General features: G+C 45.0%; 1 protein-coding gene across 1 annotated transcript; it reads right to left on the bottom strand.

The window, feature by feature from the left end:
* Positions 1 to 17,294: 17,294 nt before the first annotated feature.
* Positions 17,295 to 18,767, bottom strand: cbln20 (cerebellin 20). Its single transcript, XM_081370292.1, has 4 exons — positions 18,746 to 18,767; positions 18,525 to 18,626; positions 18,273 to 18,413; positions 17,295 to 17,747 (listed from the first exon to the last, which is right to left on the bottom strand). Exons 1-4 carry the CDS (start codon positions 18,750 to 18,752, stop codon positions 17,320 to 17,322), a joined length of 678 nt encoding a protein of 225 aa, XP_081226418.1. The 5' UTR covers positions 18,753 to 18,767; the 3' UTR covers positions 17,295 to 17,319.
* Positions 18,768 to 21,459: the final 2,692 nt, after the last annotated feature.

Below are 21,459 nucleotides of genomic sequence, written 5' to 3'. Positions count from 1 at the left end.
TATTTCTATTGTAACTAATTTCTGTCATAACAGTTCTCGGGAGATTGATATGGTAATAGAGACTGGCATGATAATGGATATGGCAATGTTAATGAATTTGGTCTTGGCTGAATAGATCTGCTATGCTGCTGCTGCAGGGCAAGTACCGAGACTTGCCCCTGCCAATACATTCACAGACATTGCTGTGAGCCTGTAAGACATGCTGCTGCTGCACATGTAACATATATGAATTAACCTCCCAACAAAGCAGGAGACAAGAGAAAAGGGCAGAGCCCTCTTCAACACAAACATCTAAATAGATAATTTGCAGGTTGTACACCAATTGTACTTTATTGTATATACTATATAAGTATATAATATACAATATAAGTACCACATATGTGCTGATGAGTGAGAAAACAAGCGCTGCATCATCATATTTGCAAATAACTGCACAATGATGACATAGACAGGAAGGGATAGAACCAAAACCACACAAAAACAAGCAGATCTATCGCCAAGACATACGTACTGTTTTTTTTTTTTTTTTTCATGTGTTGTATTTTTATCCCGCTGTAACCTCTAGGTCCTTCTAGAACATTCCCATAATCTGCTGCAATCAATTCAGGGTCCTCGGCAGTGCCTCTAACCAGTTCAATCTTGGATTCGAATGTATTGGGCGTTTGCCAATATTAATATTTCATTACAAAAATCATGAAATATTGATAGGGAAACTTGTCACAGAACTTGCTGCTGATTTTTTGGTGAAATTTTGCAAGGTAAGTGTTTTTGCGCTGCGCGTCTGTGTTGCACGTCATCACGCATCACACACATGACCAGCGTCGGCCAATAGTGAGCCTACGTGGTGACGTGTAACACAGACGCGCTGCGCAAAAACACTACGAGAACCAACTAGAGGTCGAGAGAGAAGGAAATGAATAGTGGAATAAAGTCGTTATTTTTGTTTGTTTTTGCGCACAAAAAGTATTCTCGTCGCTTGATATACTTAAGATTGAGCCACTGTAGTCACTTGGACTATATTAACGATCTCTTTAATAACTTTTCTGGGCCAGCAAGTTTCGGTCACATAGCAGCCTATGAAGGAGTGAGACATGGCTCAGATTTCATCAAAAATATCTTAATTTGTGTTCCGAAGATGAACGAAGGTCTTACGGGGTTGGAACAACATGAGGGTGAGTAATTACTGACAGAATTTTCATTTTTGGGTGAACTAACCCTTTAAGTTCCCATGATATTTTGTTTAGGCGTATTACCAAAAGTAGCCACCGGGTGACATACATTCCATTGAATTTTAACATGTTAACTGCTGTAGCAAATTAATTCATTTCTGTCCAAATATCACTTCTGTCACAGAATATGGAACCTTGAGATTAAGACCTTTCTGACAATATGTGTTTTGTTTTGCAAAGAAAAAAAATCCTGTTGCTTTAACACACTTGGCGGCATCTTTCTTGAAACATAAAGGCCTAAAATGCCATTATATTACTATATTTTGATTTTTTTTTTTTTTTTTGAATGCAGAAAGAATGTAATGTCTTTGGTTTATGTTATAACTTTTGTGTTATTTGTGTTATTTATTTTTGTTTATTGTTAAAAAAACAAGAAAACATATAATTTCCTGTGTTAACCCTCAGAGGTCGGAGATCACGCCGGCGTGATCTGCTCGCTTTTTTCCTTATGAGTTGAATTGAGACCTAAAATACTCTTTTGACTTTGATTTTACAAAACAAGTTTCATACATCAATCGATTCTGTTAAATGTGTATTATTTTTGTGTATACTCACAATAAAAACAAAGTGTTGTGCTTTTTGCCAAATAAAGAAAAATAAACGTGATGCGAGTTCTGCCTTCTATCTGCCAGTGTCGTCCATTCTGAAACGCGTCCGAAAATGAACAATAACTCAGCGAATACTCAGTCAAACAGGCAAACAGACATACAGGCATGAAGCTTGAATTCTCTTCTCTTAAATGAAGTAATTTATATAAAAAACAAATATTCTCATGTTGTAAAATCTGTATTAAAAGAGAGCGATTCCAGTCGACCTCATTAGAGCTAATTCAAATGTAATGTGTCTCCGCCTACGGAGAGCGCGCACTATTCAAACGCAAATGAATGAGGCAATCCAAGCAAACCTGTGAACGCCCACATATCAGTTTATTCAGATCATTACTTTAACACCGTCTCAGCAGCGCTGTGAGCAATAACAATAATGAAAAAAGTACCTCAGAAGTGCGGGTATATCGAGGAGCGAGCTGAGGAATACTGTAAGTTTTTTTTTCTTCTCACGTGAATCGGGTTTCTGTTTTTGATGAATGAACGGCAGAGATGAGCGCTGTTTACCACAGCTCGCAAAAAGACAGTTTAAATTTAAATCGCGTGTGTGAATGAATGAGGATGTTTTAGCAAACTGTATTACTATGAGTAAAAATCGACTGAAATATGTTGAAATAAAATGTAGGCTATTTGTACGTATTTGTACGTAGCAATACGTATTAAACTGCAATTTTATATGCCCTAATATTTCATAAAAACAACGTTACAGTCAGGCGAAATATGAAAGACAACATTTTGTTGACTAGATTTGAGTACAGTTTTTACTGTAGAATATACTGCCACATAAGCTTTTGATGAAAAAAGTAGCCTACCTCAGAAGTGCGGGTATATCGAGGAGCGAGCTGAGGAATACTGTAAGTTTTTTTTTCTTCTCACGTGAATCGGGTTTCTGTTTTTGATGAATGAACGGCAGAGATGCGCGCTGTTTACCACAGCTCGCAAAAAGACAGTTTAAATTTAAATCGCGTGTGTGAATGAATGATGATGTTTTAGCAAACTGTATTACTATACTGAGATGAGTAAAAATCGACTGAAATATGTTGAAATAAAATGTAGGCTATTTGTATAAGCAATACGTATTAAACTGCAAATTAACATTTATATGCCCTAATATTTCATAAAAACAACGTTACAGTCAGGCGAAATATGAAAGACAACATTTTGTTGACTAGATTTGAGTACAGTTTTTACTCTAGAATATACTGAATATATATATATATCAAATAAGCTTTTGTTTAGCAATTTTTATATATATATAAAATAAAGTCATCAACTAAGATGTTAGCTGTTCCAATTTTGGCTATATTCAAACTAATGAATACATAGATAGGCCTAAAATGTAGGCCTATAATCTTTTTTTTTTTTTTACAAAGAAAGAGTACACTTGAAATATTGTTGAAATTTTAATTATTGATGTAATTGTAACCTTTTTAATAAAATAGCAAAACATATTTACAAGATAGATGTAAGCAAAATCTTAAATGGTCAATATAAGTCTTCTTCTAATTTTTTGTCCTTGCATTGTGGCTCAATCAGTCAGAGTCACACCTGAATGAATGGCTAATTATGCAGAGTCATTATGCATAATGGGTGGGACATTTTGTATTCCAAGGTGTAAACCACTCCTTGTTCACGCCCACTCGCATAATGGCTTTCCAAGCAAAACCTGTTTTACATCAATTTAAATCAATGTATTGTTTTATCTGAACGATAAAGCAAGACTATTTTCACATAATTTTGAAGCCAGAACTCGAAGGAAGAACATCCATTTCTCAAAAGTCTTATTCATGCATATTTATTATGAGTTTTGAGGTCTTCTTTCAGCAACAAAAGAGGTCTTGAAAGAACATCAACACCTGAGTGTGTTTCATGGATGGGAATCAGCTGTGATTTATATATTTGCATAACTTATCAGCTGTTTCTCAGTAGCAATGGAAAACAATACTGGGGATAGGTATTTATCCTTTATGTTCCCTTCCATTGGGATTACATAAGCGTGCTCCTCCTAAAATCAATTTAGATCTCCATTTACAATTTTTTTTTTTCAGTGGCTAACAAGCATTGTTCTCTTACGAGAGGTTCTCTCGTATTGCGTAGTTGCTTACGCTACGGGAAAGCCTTTCTTTCTCGAGATACTGAAGCCAAAAATTATCCTTAATTTTTATAATCTTGTCAACGCAGTGCGGCAGCCTGCAGACCTAGGGCAAGCTTACTAGCGTGCCCATTGGCTGCCCTGCGGCAACTGCAGCAGCCTACCGCTGAGCCCTTGGCGTGACGTCACGACCAATGAGCGCGCTTGGCGCGCTTAATGCGTCACAGCCCGCGAAAAAAGGGGTGTGGCCTAGCGTATATAAACAGGGCTCGGAGGCTGCTTCTCTGATTTCTGTCTTTTCAGCGAAGCTCTTCGCATCGCTGCTCTCTGAGGAAGCCGCCGTCGAAACAAGCGACCAGCACGCCGAGGATCTCAGCCTGAGGACGCCGGCCCCTTCGCCGCCTTCAGCCTTCCCTGCCTGCTTCGCTATCCGGCGAATATATCCTTTTACCGCTCTGTGTTGTATGTGTTTGTGTGTTCGCCCCGCGACACACTCTGCATCTAAAAGAGCGCGAGGCGTTGTTGCAAATGCCTCGCTCATCCTGTGGCTCGTGCAGAGCCTCGCTCAGCGATGGAGACCGCCACATGGTTTGCGCTCTCTGCCTGGGCTTCGACCACGCAGCCCGCGCCCTCTCCTCGGGCGGCTGCGAACAGTGTGAGGACTTGCCGATGTCGACCCTGCGGGCTCGACTCGCCATGTTTGATGATCCTCCACCTTCCCCGGCTGCCTCTTCAGGGCCGCGAAAGAAGAAACGCCGCTCTCAAAGGCCTCCCGAGCCGGTGGTTATAGCTGAGCGCTCGCCGGAGCCCCCCCTGCGAGCCTCGCTCTCTCCTTCTCCCCCGCCCTTCACCGACGCGCAGCGGCCGGCCACTGCCCGCACTGCCGTCGCCTCAGGGGATGAAGCAGATGACGCCGCTGACAGCTGCTCTCTGCTTGCTTCGGACAGCGAGGAGTGGTCGGGCTCTCACCGCTCCGCCTCCTCGACTCCTGAGTCTGGCAGGTCCCGCTCCAGTGTCGACGCGGAGCTTATCCGCCTCCTCACCAAAGCGGTCGACCGACTGGGTTTAGACTGGTCCCCACCCAAGGAGCCCGCGCCTAACCGACTCGACGGGTGTTTTCTGCCTAGCCGCCGCCAAGCGCCAGCCTCTAGGTCAGCACCCTTCCTGCCTGAGCTCCACGCGGAGCTATCGAAGTCGTGGAACGCGCCCTTCTCCGCTAGACTCCGCTCGTCTGTCTCCTCGGCTCTCTCCCAGGTGGACGGGGCCGCCGAGAAAGGCTATACCGGCATCCCTTCCGTTGAGGAAGCGGTGGCAACGCACCTTTGCCCGCCGTCTGCTAGATGGCGCTCAAAGTCTGCCCTACCGTCCAAAGCCTGCAGGACCACATCAGCTCTCGCCGGCCGCGCATTCGCCGCCTCCGGCCAAGCTGCTTCCGCCCTTCACTCGATGGCTGTTCTTCAGATCCTGCAAGCCGACCTCCTCCGCGAATTGGATGAGAAGGGCTCGGATCATACAGCCTTAACAGATCTGCGCAGCGCGACGGACCTTTCGCTCCGCGCTACCAAGACCGCTGCACAAGCCATCGGCAGATCTATGGCCGCGCTCACCGTCATCGACAGACACTTATGGTTGACGCTGGCGGATATGAGTGAGTCAGAACGCGCTGTTTTCCTCAACGCCCCGCTCTCGCCCACCGGCCTCTTCGGCCCTGCGGTCAGCGGGATTGTGGACCGCTTCTCTGAAGTACAGAAGGCGTCGCAGGCTATGAATCTCTTCCTGCCCCGCCGCTCGAGCCCAGCCGCAGGCCGCTCTCAAGCTCAGCCTCCTGCGCGCAGCTCCACACAGCGCTCGTCTCGGCCACCAACCGCTTCGCAGCGACGCCAGGGCGGCCGCCCTAGGTCGCGCTCGACCAGCCGTCACAGACCGCCGCCCCCCCGGGGTCCGCGTCCCAAGATAACGCTGAAGTCTGAGCCCGCGAAGTCCTCCTAGCACCCGCAGGGAGGAAAAGATGGCTGAGTCCCGCTGCGGCCGGACCACCATCAAAACGCCCAGCTCTGTCAGTCCCCTCAGTACAGGCTACTGCAGCAGCTTACACCGCAGCCAACGAGCCAGTAACACCACTCGCTCGCCTGCACACAAACACCGTTTTTACGGCGGCCCAAATAAATCTCAGAAAGAGTGTAAATTCGGGTTTTCCGGCTCCGGCCGAAGGTGTTGTAAGTGTAGAAAATGTGCCCACTCCCACGTGCTCACTGCTTCACACAAACACGGTCCCCATGGTAACGCGTTCAGAGCGCTCTCTCATAAAGCGGTCACACGCCGCTCGAGTAATAAGTGTAGTAAATGTGCCCACAACTCTGTGCTCTCATCTACCTGTAACTCGCTCTGCCACTCGGTTACCCCGGGCAACAGCGGCTCAGGCCGAGAGTGTTATAAGTGTAGAAAATGTGCCCACTCCCATGTGCTCACTGCTTCACACAAACAGGGTCCCCATGGTAACGCGCACAGAGCGCTCTCTCATGAAGCGGACGCAAGCCGCTCGAGTATTAAGTGTAGAAAATGTGCCCACAACCTTGTGCTCACACCTACCCGCTGCTCGCTCTGCCAGCCAATTACCTTGGGTCACGGACCCTCTAAAGCTCCCAAACACTGGCCGTGTCATAAGTGTAAACTCTGCGCCCGCTCACGAGCACGCGCACTCACTTGTAGACATTATAATCCCCACGCCACTCTCGCGCCTGGGATGTTTGACAGCAAATCACGCTCCATCCGATGGGACCGAGCTACTGAACGCTGTACAGTCGGCCAATACTGTTTACCAGCCCCCGTGTTCGAGCACCAGCGGCGCGCGCGCCGCGCCATCCTCTCTGATACAGGTTCCCCATCCCGCGCAGCGCGGCGATCTGAGCCCAGAGACCATTCGACCCCTAGCTATGCATGCGGAAGCATGGGAAGCGATTCAGGGCGCGTCAGAATGGGTGCTGAATACTATAAAACACGGCTATTCGCTTCAATTCGCTCGTCGCCCTCCGCGCTTTACAGCACAGACGGAGACGAGAGTGAGTTCAGAAGCTGCGCACCTGCTTCAAGCAGAAATAGCGAAGCTGCTGCGCAAAGGGGCTATAGAACAGGTTCATCCTTCTCTGAGCGAGTCGGGCTTTTACAGCCGCTACTTCCTCGTGCCCAAGAAGGACGGAGCGTTCAGACCTATTTTAGATCTGAGACATCTGAACAAAGCCCTCATGAGACGGCCGTTCAAAATGATCACAACCAGAAAAATCCTCGCGCAGATTCGCCCAGGAGACTGGTTTATCTCTCTCGATCTAAAAGACACATACTTTCAGATCCAGATAACTCCCCGTCACAGGCCATTCTTGAGATTCGCCTTCAACGGTCGAGTAAATCAGTACACAGTCCTGCCGTTCGGCCTGTCTTTGGCACCCCGTACATTTACGAAATGCATGGACACGGCCCTCGCTCCCCTGAGAAAACAGGGAATGCGAATACTGAATTATCTGGACGATTGGCTTATTCTAGCGCAGTCAGAGACGGAACTTGTGTCTCACAGAACAGCGTTTCTCAGCCATCTGGAGGAGCTGGGTCTCTCGGTCAACTGGACCAAGAGCTCGCTATCGCCCCGTCAGTCAATTTCCTTTCTTGGAATAGAACTGGACTCGGTGGCTATGACGGCCAGACTGTCGGAGCAGCGCGCACGCCGCATCCGCCTCCTCGCCGCATCCCTCCAAATAGGCAGCCGGGTTCCGCTGAGGATATTCCAGCGTATCTTGGGGCATATGGCCTCAGCTGCAGCAGCGCTCCAGATGGGTTTACTGCGCATGCGCCCGCTTCAACGCTGGCTGAAAATGCGCGTGCCCCACCGAGCCTGGGCGGCCGGCGGCTTGCGAGTCAGAGTGAATCAGGGCTGCATTTCAGCCCTGCAGCCCTTGCTGGCAGCCGAATGGTATCTCACGGGAGTGACTATGGGAGTGATTTCACACCGGAAAGTTGTCTCGACAGACGCTTCCAACCTAGGTTGGGGAGCGCTCTTCGAAGGCAGACCGGTCTATGGCCGCTGGTCAGACCAGGAGAATCTCCTACACATAAACTGTCTAGAGATGCTCGCGGTCGAGAAAGCGCTCAAACACTTCCTCCCATTCCTCCACGGTCACCATGTTCTAGTCCGCACGGACAATACATCGGTAGTGGCCTACGTGAATCGCCAGGGCGGTGTCAGATCAAAGACGCTCTGCACCCTGGCGGAACGCCTCCTCGTGTGGGCTCAGCACTCTCTGCGCTCGCTGAGGGCCGCGCATTAGGAAGGAACGAGCTCGTCATCCGCTTCCTTAGGGGAGCCAGGAGGATGAACCCCCCGCGACCCCCCTCGGTTCCTATGTGGGATCTTTCTCTGGTCTTGGAGGCCCTGAGAGCGCATCCCTTCGAACCCTTGGAAACTGTGGATATGAAATACCTCACGCTCAAAACCGTTTTTCTGATAGCACTGTCCTCAGTCAAACGAGTGGGAGACCTTCACGCGTTATCTGTTAACGCTGCGTGCCTCGAGTTCGGACCTAATGACTCCAAAGTCATTCTCAGACCGAGGCATGGGTACGTTCCAAAAATTTTCGGCACTCCCTTCAGAGCACAGGTCATTTCCCTCTCAGCCCTGCCGACGCACGGCAGCAAGGCCGATAGTAATCTCCTCTGCCCGGTCAGGGCGTTGAGAAACTACATTTCACGGTCCGCCGCTTTCAGGCGCTCAGAACAGCTCTTTGTTTCGTTTGGTGGGCGCACCAAGGGTCTCGCCGCCTCGAAACCCAGCCAGTCCAGATGGATAGTGGACGCTATTGCTGCTGCTTATGCGTCTAAAGACCTGCAGTGCCCATTGGGCATTCGAGCTCATTCCACCAGAGGCATGGCCTCGTCGTGGGCATGGTCCAGTGGGATTCCCATTCATGACATTTGTGCAGCGGCAGGCTGGGCCTCCCCCTCCACATTTGTTAGGTTTTACAACCTGGATGTTCCCGCCTTGCAGGCGAAAGTGTTATCAGTCTAAGTCTCGCGTATGCCAGCCCACTATCTGTGCGCGGGCTACGTTGTGTGATTTAGCTCTACTGGTTGAGCTGCACTATGCAGGGAATTGTCAGTTCGGACCGGCCGTGCCGCTCCTAACCCCCTAGTGTGTGCTTATGTACGGCGCTAGCCCTCTTCGGGCCGCCCGGCTCTCTGCTATCACGTTCCCCGGGCTCTCCCTGGGACTCATTCAGTGGATGCTGGGCGTGCACGGCGTTGACAAGGGCGTTCCCGTAGCGTAAGCAACTACGCAATACGAGAGAACCTCTCGTAAGAGAACGTTTCGGTTACTCACGTAACCTCTGTTCTACCAAAAAGACTCAGGAGGATTCTCGAATGAGATAGAATTTATTTTATGAAAGGTTTTACAGACGAATTAAAATAGATGCACGACAAGCTCCGTCTCAGTTCTTTGGCGTAGGCCCCGTCCTTCGTCCGGGTCTGAAAGTTAGCTTGTAGGTCCTGCCTGATGATAGAGGCAGGGGCGGAGCCTACCCCCTGACGAGTGGACGGGAGCCATTCTGGTGGTGGTGGGGAGGATGGGGGGAAACTTTACAACGACACCTGCAGGCAACAAAATGGGACGGTAAGAACAGTCTTATATATTTGATGTCAGGCTGTGATTGGTAGCGTGTAATTGTGAATTAATGACGTGACAGTAGGTCTTTCTGGTAGAACTTTCGCTTACGCTTTCATTTCTACCAAAAAGACTCAGGAGGATTCTCGAATGAGATAGAATTTATTTTATGAAAGGTTTTACAGACGAATTAAAATAGATGCACGACAAGCTCCGTCTCAGTTCTTTGGCGTAGGCCCCGTCCTTCGTCCGGGTCTGAAAGTTAGCTTGTAGGTCCTGCCTGATGATAGAGGCAGGGGCGGAGCCTACCCCCCAAAAAGGAATATGAGATGAATTCCGTACGTACCTATGAGGATTCTGAAAAGCATGCAGGAGAATTAGTAAAATAGGAAAGACAATTAGACAACTCCTTAAATGCTTATTTAATGTGAGAAATTATAACTACGAGATACGCTGAGATAAAGATGATTGATTAGAACTTAACCAAGATCGAGTGTGGAAATGACACTATATGTGAACTAAGCTAATCATCTTTAAACCAAGAACAAAACCACGTCTGGCCACGAAATTGTGGTGGAGATTTTAAACGAAGCCTCGATAGGCTGAGATTTTAAGATGCATAGCCTACATCCGAGGTATGAAGAGAGAGAAAAATAAATGAGAACAAATTTCAATAGCGTATGCATTAGTCCCATCTACTTAAAATTAGGACCACAATTGACCTTACCTTAATAAATTATAAGGCTGTCCTTTAAGAGTAGGCACGATAGGCCGAGATAACGTTTTGGGATGATGCAATCACGGAAGCTACGAAGAGCGTTAATGTAAAGCCGCGATTGGCTATGATATTTGACTGAAATGCGATCGTAAACTCGTTAAAAGTGAAGCCCCGATCGGCTAATACCTCGATAGGTTAGTGCCTCGATAGGTATGTGCCTCGATAGGCTAGTACCTCGATAGGTTAGTGCCTCGATCGGCTAAAACCTCGATGGGTTAGTGCCTCGATAGGCAAGTGCCTCGATAGGCTAGTACCTCGATAGGTTAGTGCCTCGAAAGGCTGGAACCTCGATAGGTTAGTGCCTCGATAGGCAAATGCCTCGATTGGCTATTGCCTCGATAAGCTCGTGCCTCGATAGGCAAATGCCTCGATAGGCTGGGTTCATACGTCGGAACCGAGATTAAATGTAATTTGCATTAATGAATTAGGCCGCGATTGGCCGTAATAAATGAAAATAGATAAATAATTGTAGAGTTTCAAAAGCCGCGATAGGCTTAGTCATGATGCAATTATTAAAAAATATAAATAAAAGTCAAGATAGACATAAACAAGCAGAGATACGAATCACCTTGACGCATGAGGTATTTCTCATCAAAGCTATTCTACAATAATCAGCTATGGCTGAGCTGACGTAAAAATAAGCAAGAAAGCCAGGATTTTCATACGTGTATAACTTACAGATCAGCAACGAAAATCGAACGTATGACCGATGTATGGATCGTTAACCACCACCAGTAGCTAGCGAAGAATTACCTTGATTATGGGTTGAGAGGGCTTGTTGAGCATTTAGTAGGACATGGTTTTCGGATCTGATGTAAGTCTTGAATGCTGATGACGACCATCTGCCGAGCATTTGAATAGTAGAGTCGGGAACGCCACATTCAGCGGCTGTTGTTGCGGCTCCGATCCGAAAGGAATGCCCGGTGTATAGATGTGGAGAGAGACCGAGGAGCATTAAGACAGAAGCTAAATGAGTTCTAAACCAGTGCTTTGTCATTGGAAGACCATTCGGTAATATAAATAAAGGAAAATTTGATAAAGTGCGTGGTCGTGCTTTGAGAAATCTAACCATAGAGGTGTAGGGGCAATATGAATTGTTGATTTTAGATATAGAAATATTGACGCCTGATCCAGAAGAATCTGTTTTCGAAAATTTAATAAATAAATTGAAAAAAGAAGGGGAAAGACGTAAATCAGAAATAGCCAAGCCACGAGCAGGATTAAAAAGATTTGAATCAGATGCGAATTCCCCTGATCGCATAAATCCGTAGAACGCGGTTAAAAACACTGCTTCTAGCAGAATGTTAACATACTCGCAAAACAGTCCGTTACGTAAAGAAGATACGAGTTTGTGCAGAAGGCTTAGAGTGATAGGGAGACGTTTGTCTGGAGTCTTTTGGGCAGACTTCTCTATGCCTTTGAGTAAAAGCCGAATTGTAGGCATAGAGAAAAGGCTCGGAAAGTTAGGATTATGAAGACGTGCGTGAAATTGAATACCGGCCAGTAATTTACGTATTGTGGCAATCTTCAGAGACCGAGAATCAGAGCAATGAACTAAAAATGCACAAACTGTCGATATTAGAATGGGTAGTAGGGGAATACGAAACGAAAAACAAAAAATGGCAAACCGAGCCCAAGCAGAGTTGTAAGATTTAAGTGTAGATGGCGAGACTCCTTGAGTGATATAAAATCTGGCAGAATTCAATAGGGTATTAAACTGAGAGCTTAATCTAGGATTAGCTCGGCTAGGTTCGGGCACGGTGTTGGATCCTGGTTTGCTGCTGGGCAAAGACGTCTGAAGGCCTGCAAACGAGAGCGAGAGAGAGCGTCAGCAATGCCATTAAAATGCCCTGGAATATGTATTGCTTTGAGGATGAAATTGTGTGTAACGGATTCCCAAGTTAAGCGACGAAGTAGAGACATGATTGCCGGGCATTTCGAACGACCTTTGTTTATGATATCGACAGTGCCTTGATTGTCGCAGTACATATCAATACGTTTACGAGACCAAGCGGTACCCCAGAGAACGCAAGCTACGACGATGGGGTATAATTCGTAAAGAGCAATTGAGGATGAATTCGCAAACAGAGAAATAAATGCATCCGGCCATTTTTCTGCGAACCATTGTCCTTGAAAGAAACCCCCAAAACCATTAGAGGGGGCTGCGTCGGTGAATAGCTCGAGTGTGGCTGATGATTCGGAATCATCATTATAAAAAAAAGAGATGCCGTTCCAGTTATTAAGCAGGTGTGACCAAAACCTAAGGTCTGATCGACATCCATCGTCTAAGAGGATCGAGTCGTGCAGACTGTCGACTGAATGGGCCAGCGTAAGCAGGCGAGAAATGAAGGAGCGACCTTGGGGGATTATTCTCATGGCGAAATTAAGATGCCCAAGTAGAGAGAGCATGTCGCGTTTTGAAACCGTGTGGGCTACGATGAAAGATTCCAGAACCGACCTGATTCGAAGAAGTTTGTCGTTAGGAAGAGAGGCTTGCATCTGAACTGAATCGAGAACGATACCTAGAAATTCAAGAGAAGTAGAAGGACCTATGGTTTTCTCAATAGAAAGGGGCACGCCTAAGTCATTGAATAGTGATTTAAGAGAGTCTAGAACTGTACTTTGTGGTGAAGGAAAATCTATTAGTAAAAAATCATCAAGTAAATGTAAAACGAACGGGAGCTTACAAACGTTCAACAGGATCCAACACAAAGCCTCAGATAAGCAATTAAAAATATTCGGACTACTTCTACACCCGAAAGTGAGTCTCACTGCAAAGTAGAGCAAAGATTCCCATTTAACGCCAAAAAAATGCCAGTCGGACGGGTGAATGGGCATGATTTTGAAAGCATCGGTAATATCAGCTTTGGCTAACCAAGCACCATAACCTGCTATCTTAATTAGATGAATAGCATCGTCTACCGAAGCGTAGTACAGTGAAAAAGGCTCTGAAGGAATGCATTCGTTGACGCTTGCGAGACTATTAGAATGGGGAGAAGACATATCAAAGATCAGACGCTTTTTCCCTGAATATTTGCGTGTAGCGATGCCAATGGAATTAATTCGATACAAGGAAAAAGGAGATGAACTGAAAGGGCCAATTATGTATCCTTTATTTAACTCCTTATCTAGAAGGCTTGAGACTGTGTCAGGTTCAGCTAATGCAGACTGTAGATTTTTAGCAACATACGAGGTAGAGAGGGGGGAACAAACTCCGACCCGGAATCCTTGAGAGAGCCCAGTAATTAAATAATCCACGAAAGAAGAATCAGGGTGAGAGGAAAGATAGCTGGAGAGTGTAGCTATGTTGATAGGAGTAGATGGGTGACCGTTTAGAATTTTTTCTGAGGCGGCGCTCTTCCTCTGGACGCTGGTCTGAAGCGTCTGGGGCAGACAGATTTTGGGTGAGGGTCTCTGCAGAAGCTGCAAATATGCGAAAACTTACACTTAGCATAGTTACAAACAGATTCGTTAAAGTTGTTACATAGAGGGGTGCCATTGAAAGAAATAATAGGTCTGCCTTTTACATCAAGTGGGGCGTGTGAAGGATCAGCACCATGGACAGCGGTTGATTCATGTGCTGCGAGTCCTTTGGGGCAAAAACCCGCTGAGTGACCGTGCGAGCCGCACACAACACAAGCCAGAGCCCGTTGACCGCCGAAATGACGAACCAAAAGTTCGGAATCGGTGACGGACCAGTCCAGTCTAGTATTGAACAAACTTGTGAAAGAAGCAGATTTTGCCGAAAAGGATTTATGATATTCGTAGAAGAGCGTGCCTCCGTATCTCTGATTGAAATCTGCCAGCATAGCCAAGTATAGATCCAATTCTTCCCTGCGGTCGGGAAAAACTTGACACAATATGTCTCTAAAAATCCCGAACGCGATGACAAATTCGCCGAACGACAAATTGCGTAGCAGTCTGGGATCAGAGGATTTCAGGAAGACTGCCACATCACCACAGTCAACCAATTGCCTATCGGCTGCTGGCGAAGGAAGCAGTAGAGCAGCTAAATTAATATCCTTGCCTGAAATGATATCCGATCTCAGTTTAGGAGACACAGTAACTGCAGCAGGAGGAACGAAGCGCCTACCGAAGTTTTGAGCTTGTGTAGCCGTGGAGAGGTTGAAGAGCGGCGTAGATGCTGACGTGGCAGCGTTCGAAAATGGCGCTCGATCTGAGAGTGGGACAAAACCCGAAGCGGCGGACGTGGAGGGACCCGTCGGCTGATCAGTCACACCGGGAAAGGTGGAGAAGGCAGAGGACAAGTCTGGAGATAAAGATGCCATAGGTAATCCGGTTGTTTTCGAGGCAAAAGCGGACTCAAACACTCCTAGCCTGCTTTCAAAGCCTTTAACCGTATCGGTGAGACCTTGGATAGCTTTAACGAGCTGCGTGTTGAACCCTTCTGTTCCAGGATTAGGCAAAGTTGTTGGTGCAGAGGTTTTTGGCCTTTTGGCTTGAGCTGGTGAAGAGGACTTGGCGGACCGCTTCCTGCCTGCTGGTTTGGGTTGAGGGGTTGGAGTCAGAATGGCTGGAGGATCACCTTCGGGTGAGGCAGCAGAGGTGCCCAGGGTGTTCGAAGCCAGGAGAATGAGATCGTTCCTTGAGAGGTCATTACTGACGGGGAACCCACTCTCTCCCAAGATACTGACGATTTTCTCAGAGGGCAGTTGGGACCAGGGAGACTCCCTAGTTAGAATGCGGCTGCTTCTACGCACTGACTGAGGAGAAGGTGGAATTTCATTATCATCTGAATCAGAAAAGTCGAAGTCTACGATCGGTTTTTGAGTCATGTCGAGCTGCGTGACGGACGCGCGTGAAAAGAAACTTTACAACGACACCTGCAGGCAACAAAATGGGACGGTAAGAACAGTCTTATATATTTGATGTCAGGCTGTGATTGGTAGCGTGTAATTGTGAATTAATGACGTGACAGTAGGTCTTTCTGGTAGAACTTTCGCTTACGCTTTCATTTCTCTCTAGAAGAGGGAACGAGTATTGCGTAGCCCGCCGTGCTCGCACCACGAGCTCATTTCGCTTCATGCGACAGAAACCAGAGAAGCAGCCTCCGAGCCCTGTTTATATACGCTAGGCCACACCCCTTTTTTCGCGGGCTGTGACGCATTAAGCGCGCCAAGCGCGCTCATTGGTCGTGACGTCACGCCAAGGGCTCAGCGGTAGGCTGCTGCAGTTGCCGCAGGGCAGCCAATGGGCACGCTAGTAAGCTTGCCCTAGGTCTGCAGGCTGCCGCACTGCGTTGACAAGATTATAAAAATTAAGGATAATTTTTGGCTTCAGTATCTCAAGAAAGAAAGGCTTTCCCGTAGCGTAAGCAACTACGCAATACTCGTTCCCTCTTCTAGAGAGAACAGAGGTTACGTGAGTAACCGAAACGTTCAATACTTAAGCCACATTTTCAAAACTATTCACACAGTCTGCATTACTAAGATGAATCTTTACCAAACAGTTAATCTCACCTCCAAAACTCACTCAGACCAACAAAACACTTTGTATATGACATACGTCTCAAAATAAACTCATTCCTCCATAACACTGGCAACAATTTCATTCATAACACACTGACCTAAAAACACTAAGCATTACATAAATGATGATCTCTCTCTCTTTTTTTGATAGATGGATGGACGGATGGACGGGTGGACGGACGGGTGGACGGGTGGACGGACAGACGGACGGACGGGCAGACGGACGGGCGGACGGACGGGCGGACGGGCGGACGGGTGGACGGGTGTCCAGTACTGTGAGGGTTCTTGTCCTCCCTCTCTCTTCTTTCCTTGTGTCTTCATTGATTCATGTTTCCAAACAAAATCATTCTGACTGATTAAAAAAAAATACTACTGTAATAGAGACTGAAAATAGGACATCTGGGTCGGCTTTCAGCTGAAATTGCAATAATTTGTAATAATTATTTAATTTAATTGTAAATGTTCTGCTAATAGATCATGATCTGTATGTTCTGCAGTTTTGAAAGCAGTGTTTCAGCATTGGAAAAATGTGCTGCAAATATATAGTTTTGCAGATGGTGAAATATGAATGACAAAAGTGTTCATGGATTTTGGGAAATGTGGTCATTGAATCAATATTGTGTGAAAGCCCTGAAAAATTATCCAGTTTGGTCCAAATAGACTTATGTTTCACTGAATGTGTGAAGAGTTTTGAACATGTGGCTTCAGAATTGAATAATGCTTGTGAGTAATAAAAAAAAAAAAAACACAACAACAACAACAACAACAACAACTTAATAATACTATGAAACCAGTTAGCAATAATAATATAGCCATCATCATTTTTCCACTTAAAAAAATGCATTATGTAAATTACACATTTTACAAAATGTTCTAACTTTTGAGATTATAAATTGAAACAATTCAATAAATATGCCATAAAGCCTGAATCTGTATTACTAAAGAAGATATCCTAATTATAAATATACCATAAAGCCTGTAATGGTTTACTTTTAGAACTAAATGCAAATGCATATTCAACGATGTTTCAATGTGAGCTGAATCGATGTGTGTTGCTTTTGGGGTAAGAGAAGGTCAAGTGAATGTGTCAGAGCAAAATAACCATAATGTTTATTTCAACACAAAAGTAGTATTTTTGAATATGTTCTTTGCTTTAAAACAGTTTTAATCTATTACCCTGACCTCATGTTTTGTTTTTGAACTCTTAGAGAAGCTTGAAAGAAGTCTTAATTTAGTTCATTTAAACATACAGTGTGTCACAGAGAGAAAGAAACATAATATCTGTTAAGAGGGCAGAGGAAATGTGTTTGAAATCACAATATATACCATTCTTGCACTATTGAAATCAAAAAGAGCATACAACAAGATAAATGAAGTAATTGTTGCACACTTAGTTCTGTATTTTATACATTAAAAAAGTAAAATACAGTATAAATCGTGTAGTACGTAATTTTGAAAACAGCTTTTATTCTCTGTATATTAATCAGTTGCATAGAGCAGGAACCCGGTGAAAGTGTTGTAGTGGTTGTTATCGTCGCACAGAAAGCAGCCGGCTGGAAGAGCAACATCCACCCGGTCTCCTGCATTCAGCTGCACTGCTAGCACAGCGCTCACACTGTCCTCCTGGTCTTGATTGTTCTTCTCAGTCGGTGATGCGAGTGTGCGTCCGTTCAGCCGGAGTCGAGCACAAGCAGCTAGTGTGGCTCCGGCAGCACCAGCATCACTATAAACAGTTAGTGCCAGGCTGTAGACACCAGAACGTGGAGCTACAAAAACACCAGTGTTGGTGCTGTAGCCATCTCCCAAGTTAATAAATACACTGCCATACTTCACCACAGAGTCTTCGCGATTCGGGCCGACACATAGGCGTGTATCAGTAAGAGCCACAGAGAAGGCACTCCGACTGGCTGTCCAAACATAAGAAAAGGGAAAGTGATTCAGCCATTTCAAATGCAGAAAATGTATCATTATGACACTTTCTGAAGAATATCGCAGTGCTAAGTGGAGAGTAGAAGAGTGTTAACCTTTTAGGCAGGTTCATGTTTTAGGGTTTGCGTTTGAGGTAATTAAATGTACATTCACTCAATATGTGTCATGTTTTCTGTTGGCTATGTAAGATAATTAACACATCCACTTGGCTCCATAAAAGCAACTATAGATTGTTGAATAGATATTACAAAATCACAACGCAATATGCAAATAGATTGAAGAAATAAGAATAATTGCAATCCAGCATGTAAAATTACGATTCCATCGCTGTCAGCTACATTAATAATTCTGAACCTTCTAATAATAAAAGTTAGCATGTGATTTTCAATGCATGTGACTTAAATTTTGTTAAAAGGTATAAGGACTTTGAATTAAGTGCAGGCTAAATTCAACAGAGTTGAAATACTAAGTATAGGCAAACAAGAACGCTACAAATGGCTCACCACGAATATTGTTTAAGACTGCATGAGCCCTCTCCAATCCCCTCTGTAGCTCATTTAAGCTCATGTTGAAAAACGTCTCCATCTTCCACATCTGATTCTTCATCAGGCAGCATCCACAGGACGCCACATCAGTCGGACACACTTCAGAGAGGCAAAGAAACAAGCATCATCATATCATCATTCCATAGTGCCTGAATATTTGTTTAAGGTTTGTATGTGACCTTTCTATTTGTATGTTTTTTTTTAAGTCACCATTCTCATTGGGGTCAACTTCACTGGGCTCTCCCGGACCATTCCATGAAAAAATTCTGTCTTGTGCAAGTACACATCCCAAGAAGCTTAAGATTACAATGGCTAAAACATGTAAAAGAAAGTTACATACATCCAGGCAATCCTGTACATAATTATATGCCATTGTATATACAGGTGAAGGACTAAAAGTTTCATTTAATTTAATTTATAGTCAGTCTCACCCTTCATTTCTGCTGATGTCTCTTGACTGTAGTCTCGCAGGAAGATGTGTTGACATCAACTTGAGTAATCCTGGTTATAAAGGCTACACCTCTGGTCTTTCAATAGCAATGGGCAGGGCCTTGTGTGTGTGTGTGTGTGTGTGTGTGTGTGTGTGTGTGTGTGTGTGTGTGTGTGTGTGTGTGTGTGTGTGTGTGTGTGTGTGTGTTCCCATGCAATACAGTGCTGAATATGGGACAAAGATTGTTTTTCAGCTAAAGCACATTATGCTATTCCCATGGCTGTTTTCTCTAGGGTACCACTTAGACAAGTGTATCATTCTTCATCTTGGAGCTGAGTATACCAAACAGCATACTGTATGTTGAATTGTAACAACAACAGCATGCCTAAATGAACACTGGCAGTGTGAAATAATGGATTTTGACTTCTCATCTAAGGTAAATGACAAATGATATTTTAGCAAGGCACCTGAATAACAAATGTAACAGGCACATTGAAAGAAAATTCAAGTTAGAAACTTCCTCAATATTGCAAATAATCGGGGGCACTTTTCATCAAGACATGGAGTAAGACATATTTTAACAGAGATCCTGCAGAACCTGTAATAATTTAAATTTACAGCAGCATTCTGAATCCGAAAAATGGTCTGATTTGCTTTCAAATAAACATGAAACTGGCACCGGTCTGATATCATCGCCGAGGGTGACAGCGAGTCTCTGTAACTACAAGTACTCTGGCTCTGCTAACGCAAGGCCTGAAGCCTCGGGACAAAGTGCTTCATGTATTTTTATTTTTGTTCCACTCCAAAGGAAAAGCTTCACAAAATAGGTAACATGAAGATAAGACCAATGGCAGTTTCGAACCATTCACATCAATATGAATTGATTTCAAACATTCCCTTGAGGCCTGAACACCCCTCATGTTTTGGAAATAATCCTCTAAGCCTAAAGGGGGTCGCACACTGGACGAGAAGCAAAGCGTTGCATCGCGCCTAGGACTAAATTTACATTTATGCATTTGGAAGACACTTTTATCCAAAGCAACTTACATTACATTTCAAGGTATACATTTACATTCTTATCAGTTCTTGCTGGGAATCGAACCCATGACCTTAGCATTGCAAGCACCAACACTCTACTGTTTGAGCTAAAGGAAAGCGAGTATTTGCACAAAACTGGTAAACTAAGGAGTGCTGCACATGCAATAGTTCCTTTATGTGTGTCATGGCTCTGTGGTGCAATGGATAGAACTTTGGACTTATAGGATGCGAATGGGGAAATTCCCTGGTTGTGCGAATGGGGAAATTCCCTTTTGCTCAGATGTCTCTATGCATTTGCAATAATGTTGGCCACCATCTTTTAGACTTTTTATACCAACACATTGTAAAAGGTTTAGCAAGTGGCGCTGTGGCTTTGTTGGTCAAAGTGCCTGTCTTGTAAACAGGAGATCCTGGCTTTGAATCCCATCAGTGCCTATGCCACAGGATATGGGTGTGCTTAAACTTTTCACATATGAAAGTATTTGCATGCCGAACAGTGTGCACCTGCACAAAACTGGAAAAACTAATTAGTGCTGCGCATGCAATACTTCCTTGAAGTGTGTCAGTTTATGGCCCTCTGGTGCAATGGATAGAACTTTGGACTTCTAGGATGCGAATGGGGAAATTCCCTGGTTGTGGTTTTGAGTCCCACCAGAATTGTGAATGGCCTCTTTTGCTCTGATGTCTCTGTCAGTGAGACATACAGTATGTTTAAAACTGGGGTCCACAAACTACTTCAGAAGCCTACTATGAGGCGCCACGTAGGATTTAAATCAAACTTCGCTTATCAAAACACACACATTACATACATAACACACGTGCATATACACCTATAAATTACTCGCATATACATGTATACTATTGGATGTTCAAAATACATATATGAAATACACGTGCACACTAATATGAAATCCATACCAATACATATTAATACATGTTAGTAATGAATGCATATACACTTGTGAATAACTTGCAAACTTGACGCACGCATACACCTATAAATACTCGCATATACATATAAACTTCCATGAATATACACCTATAAACACTCGCACATACATATACACTCGCTGCACGCAGACACACCTATAAACACTCGCACATACATATACACTCGCTGCACGCAGACACACCTATAAACACTCGCACATACATATACACTCGCTGCACGCAGACACACCTATAAACACTCGCACATACATATACACTCGCTGCACGCAGACACACCTATAAACACTCGCACATACATATACACTCGCTGCACGCAGACACACCTATAAACACTCGCACATACATATACACTCGCTGCACGCAGACACACCTATAAACACTCGCACATACATATACACTCGCTGCACGCAGACACACCTATAAACACTCGCACATACATATAAACTTCCATGCATATACACCTATAAACACTCGCACATACATATACACTCGCTGCACACAGACACACCTATAAACACTCGCACATACATATACACTCGCACAGACACACCTATAAACACTCGCACACAGTGCTCGAAGTGGGGCGGTACTTCTGCATTTTACTCCAAAGCGTACCTGCACTTTTTCTTGCATACCGCTACTTCACGCATGTAGCCGGTACTCTACCACTGACAAAAACAGCGTCAGTGTCACGCCCATTTCACATATACTCCGTTTGCAATGCAT

Source organism: Scardinius erythrophthalmus (genome assembly GCF_964197995.2).
Source record: "Scardinius erythrophthalmus genome assembly, chromosome: 7".
Lineage (NCBI taxonomy): Eukaryota > Metazoa > Chordata > Actinopteri > Cypriniformes > Leuciscidae > Scardinius > Scardinius erythrophthalmus.
The sequence above is the reverse complement of the archived record's forward strand: the minus strand, read 5'-3'. Positions and strand labels throughout refer to the sequence as shown.

What these genes read in the sequence shown, in the direction of transcription:
- cbln20 (XM_081370292.1), bottom strand. An exon ending in AGTTGACCCCAATGAGAATG is followed by an intron (nt 18,414 to 18,524) that starts GTGACTTAAAAA and finishes GCCTCTCTGAAG; the next exon opens with TGTGTCCGACTGATGTGGCG. An exon ending in AGTCTTAAACAATATTCGTG is followed by an intron (nt 17,748 to 18,272) that starts GTGAGCCATTTG and finishes ATGTTTGGACAG; the next exon opens with CCAGTCGGAGTGCCTTCTCT.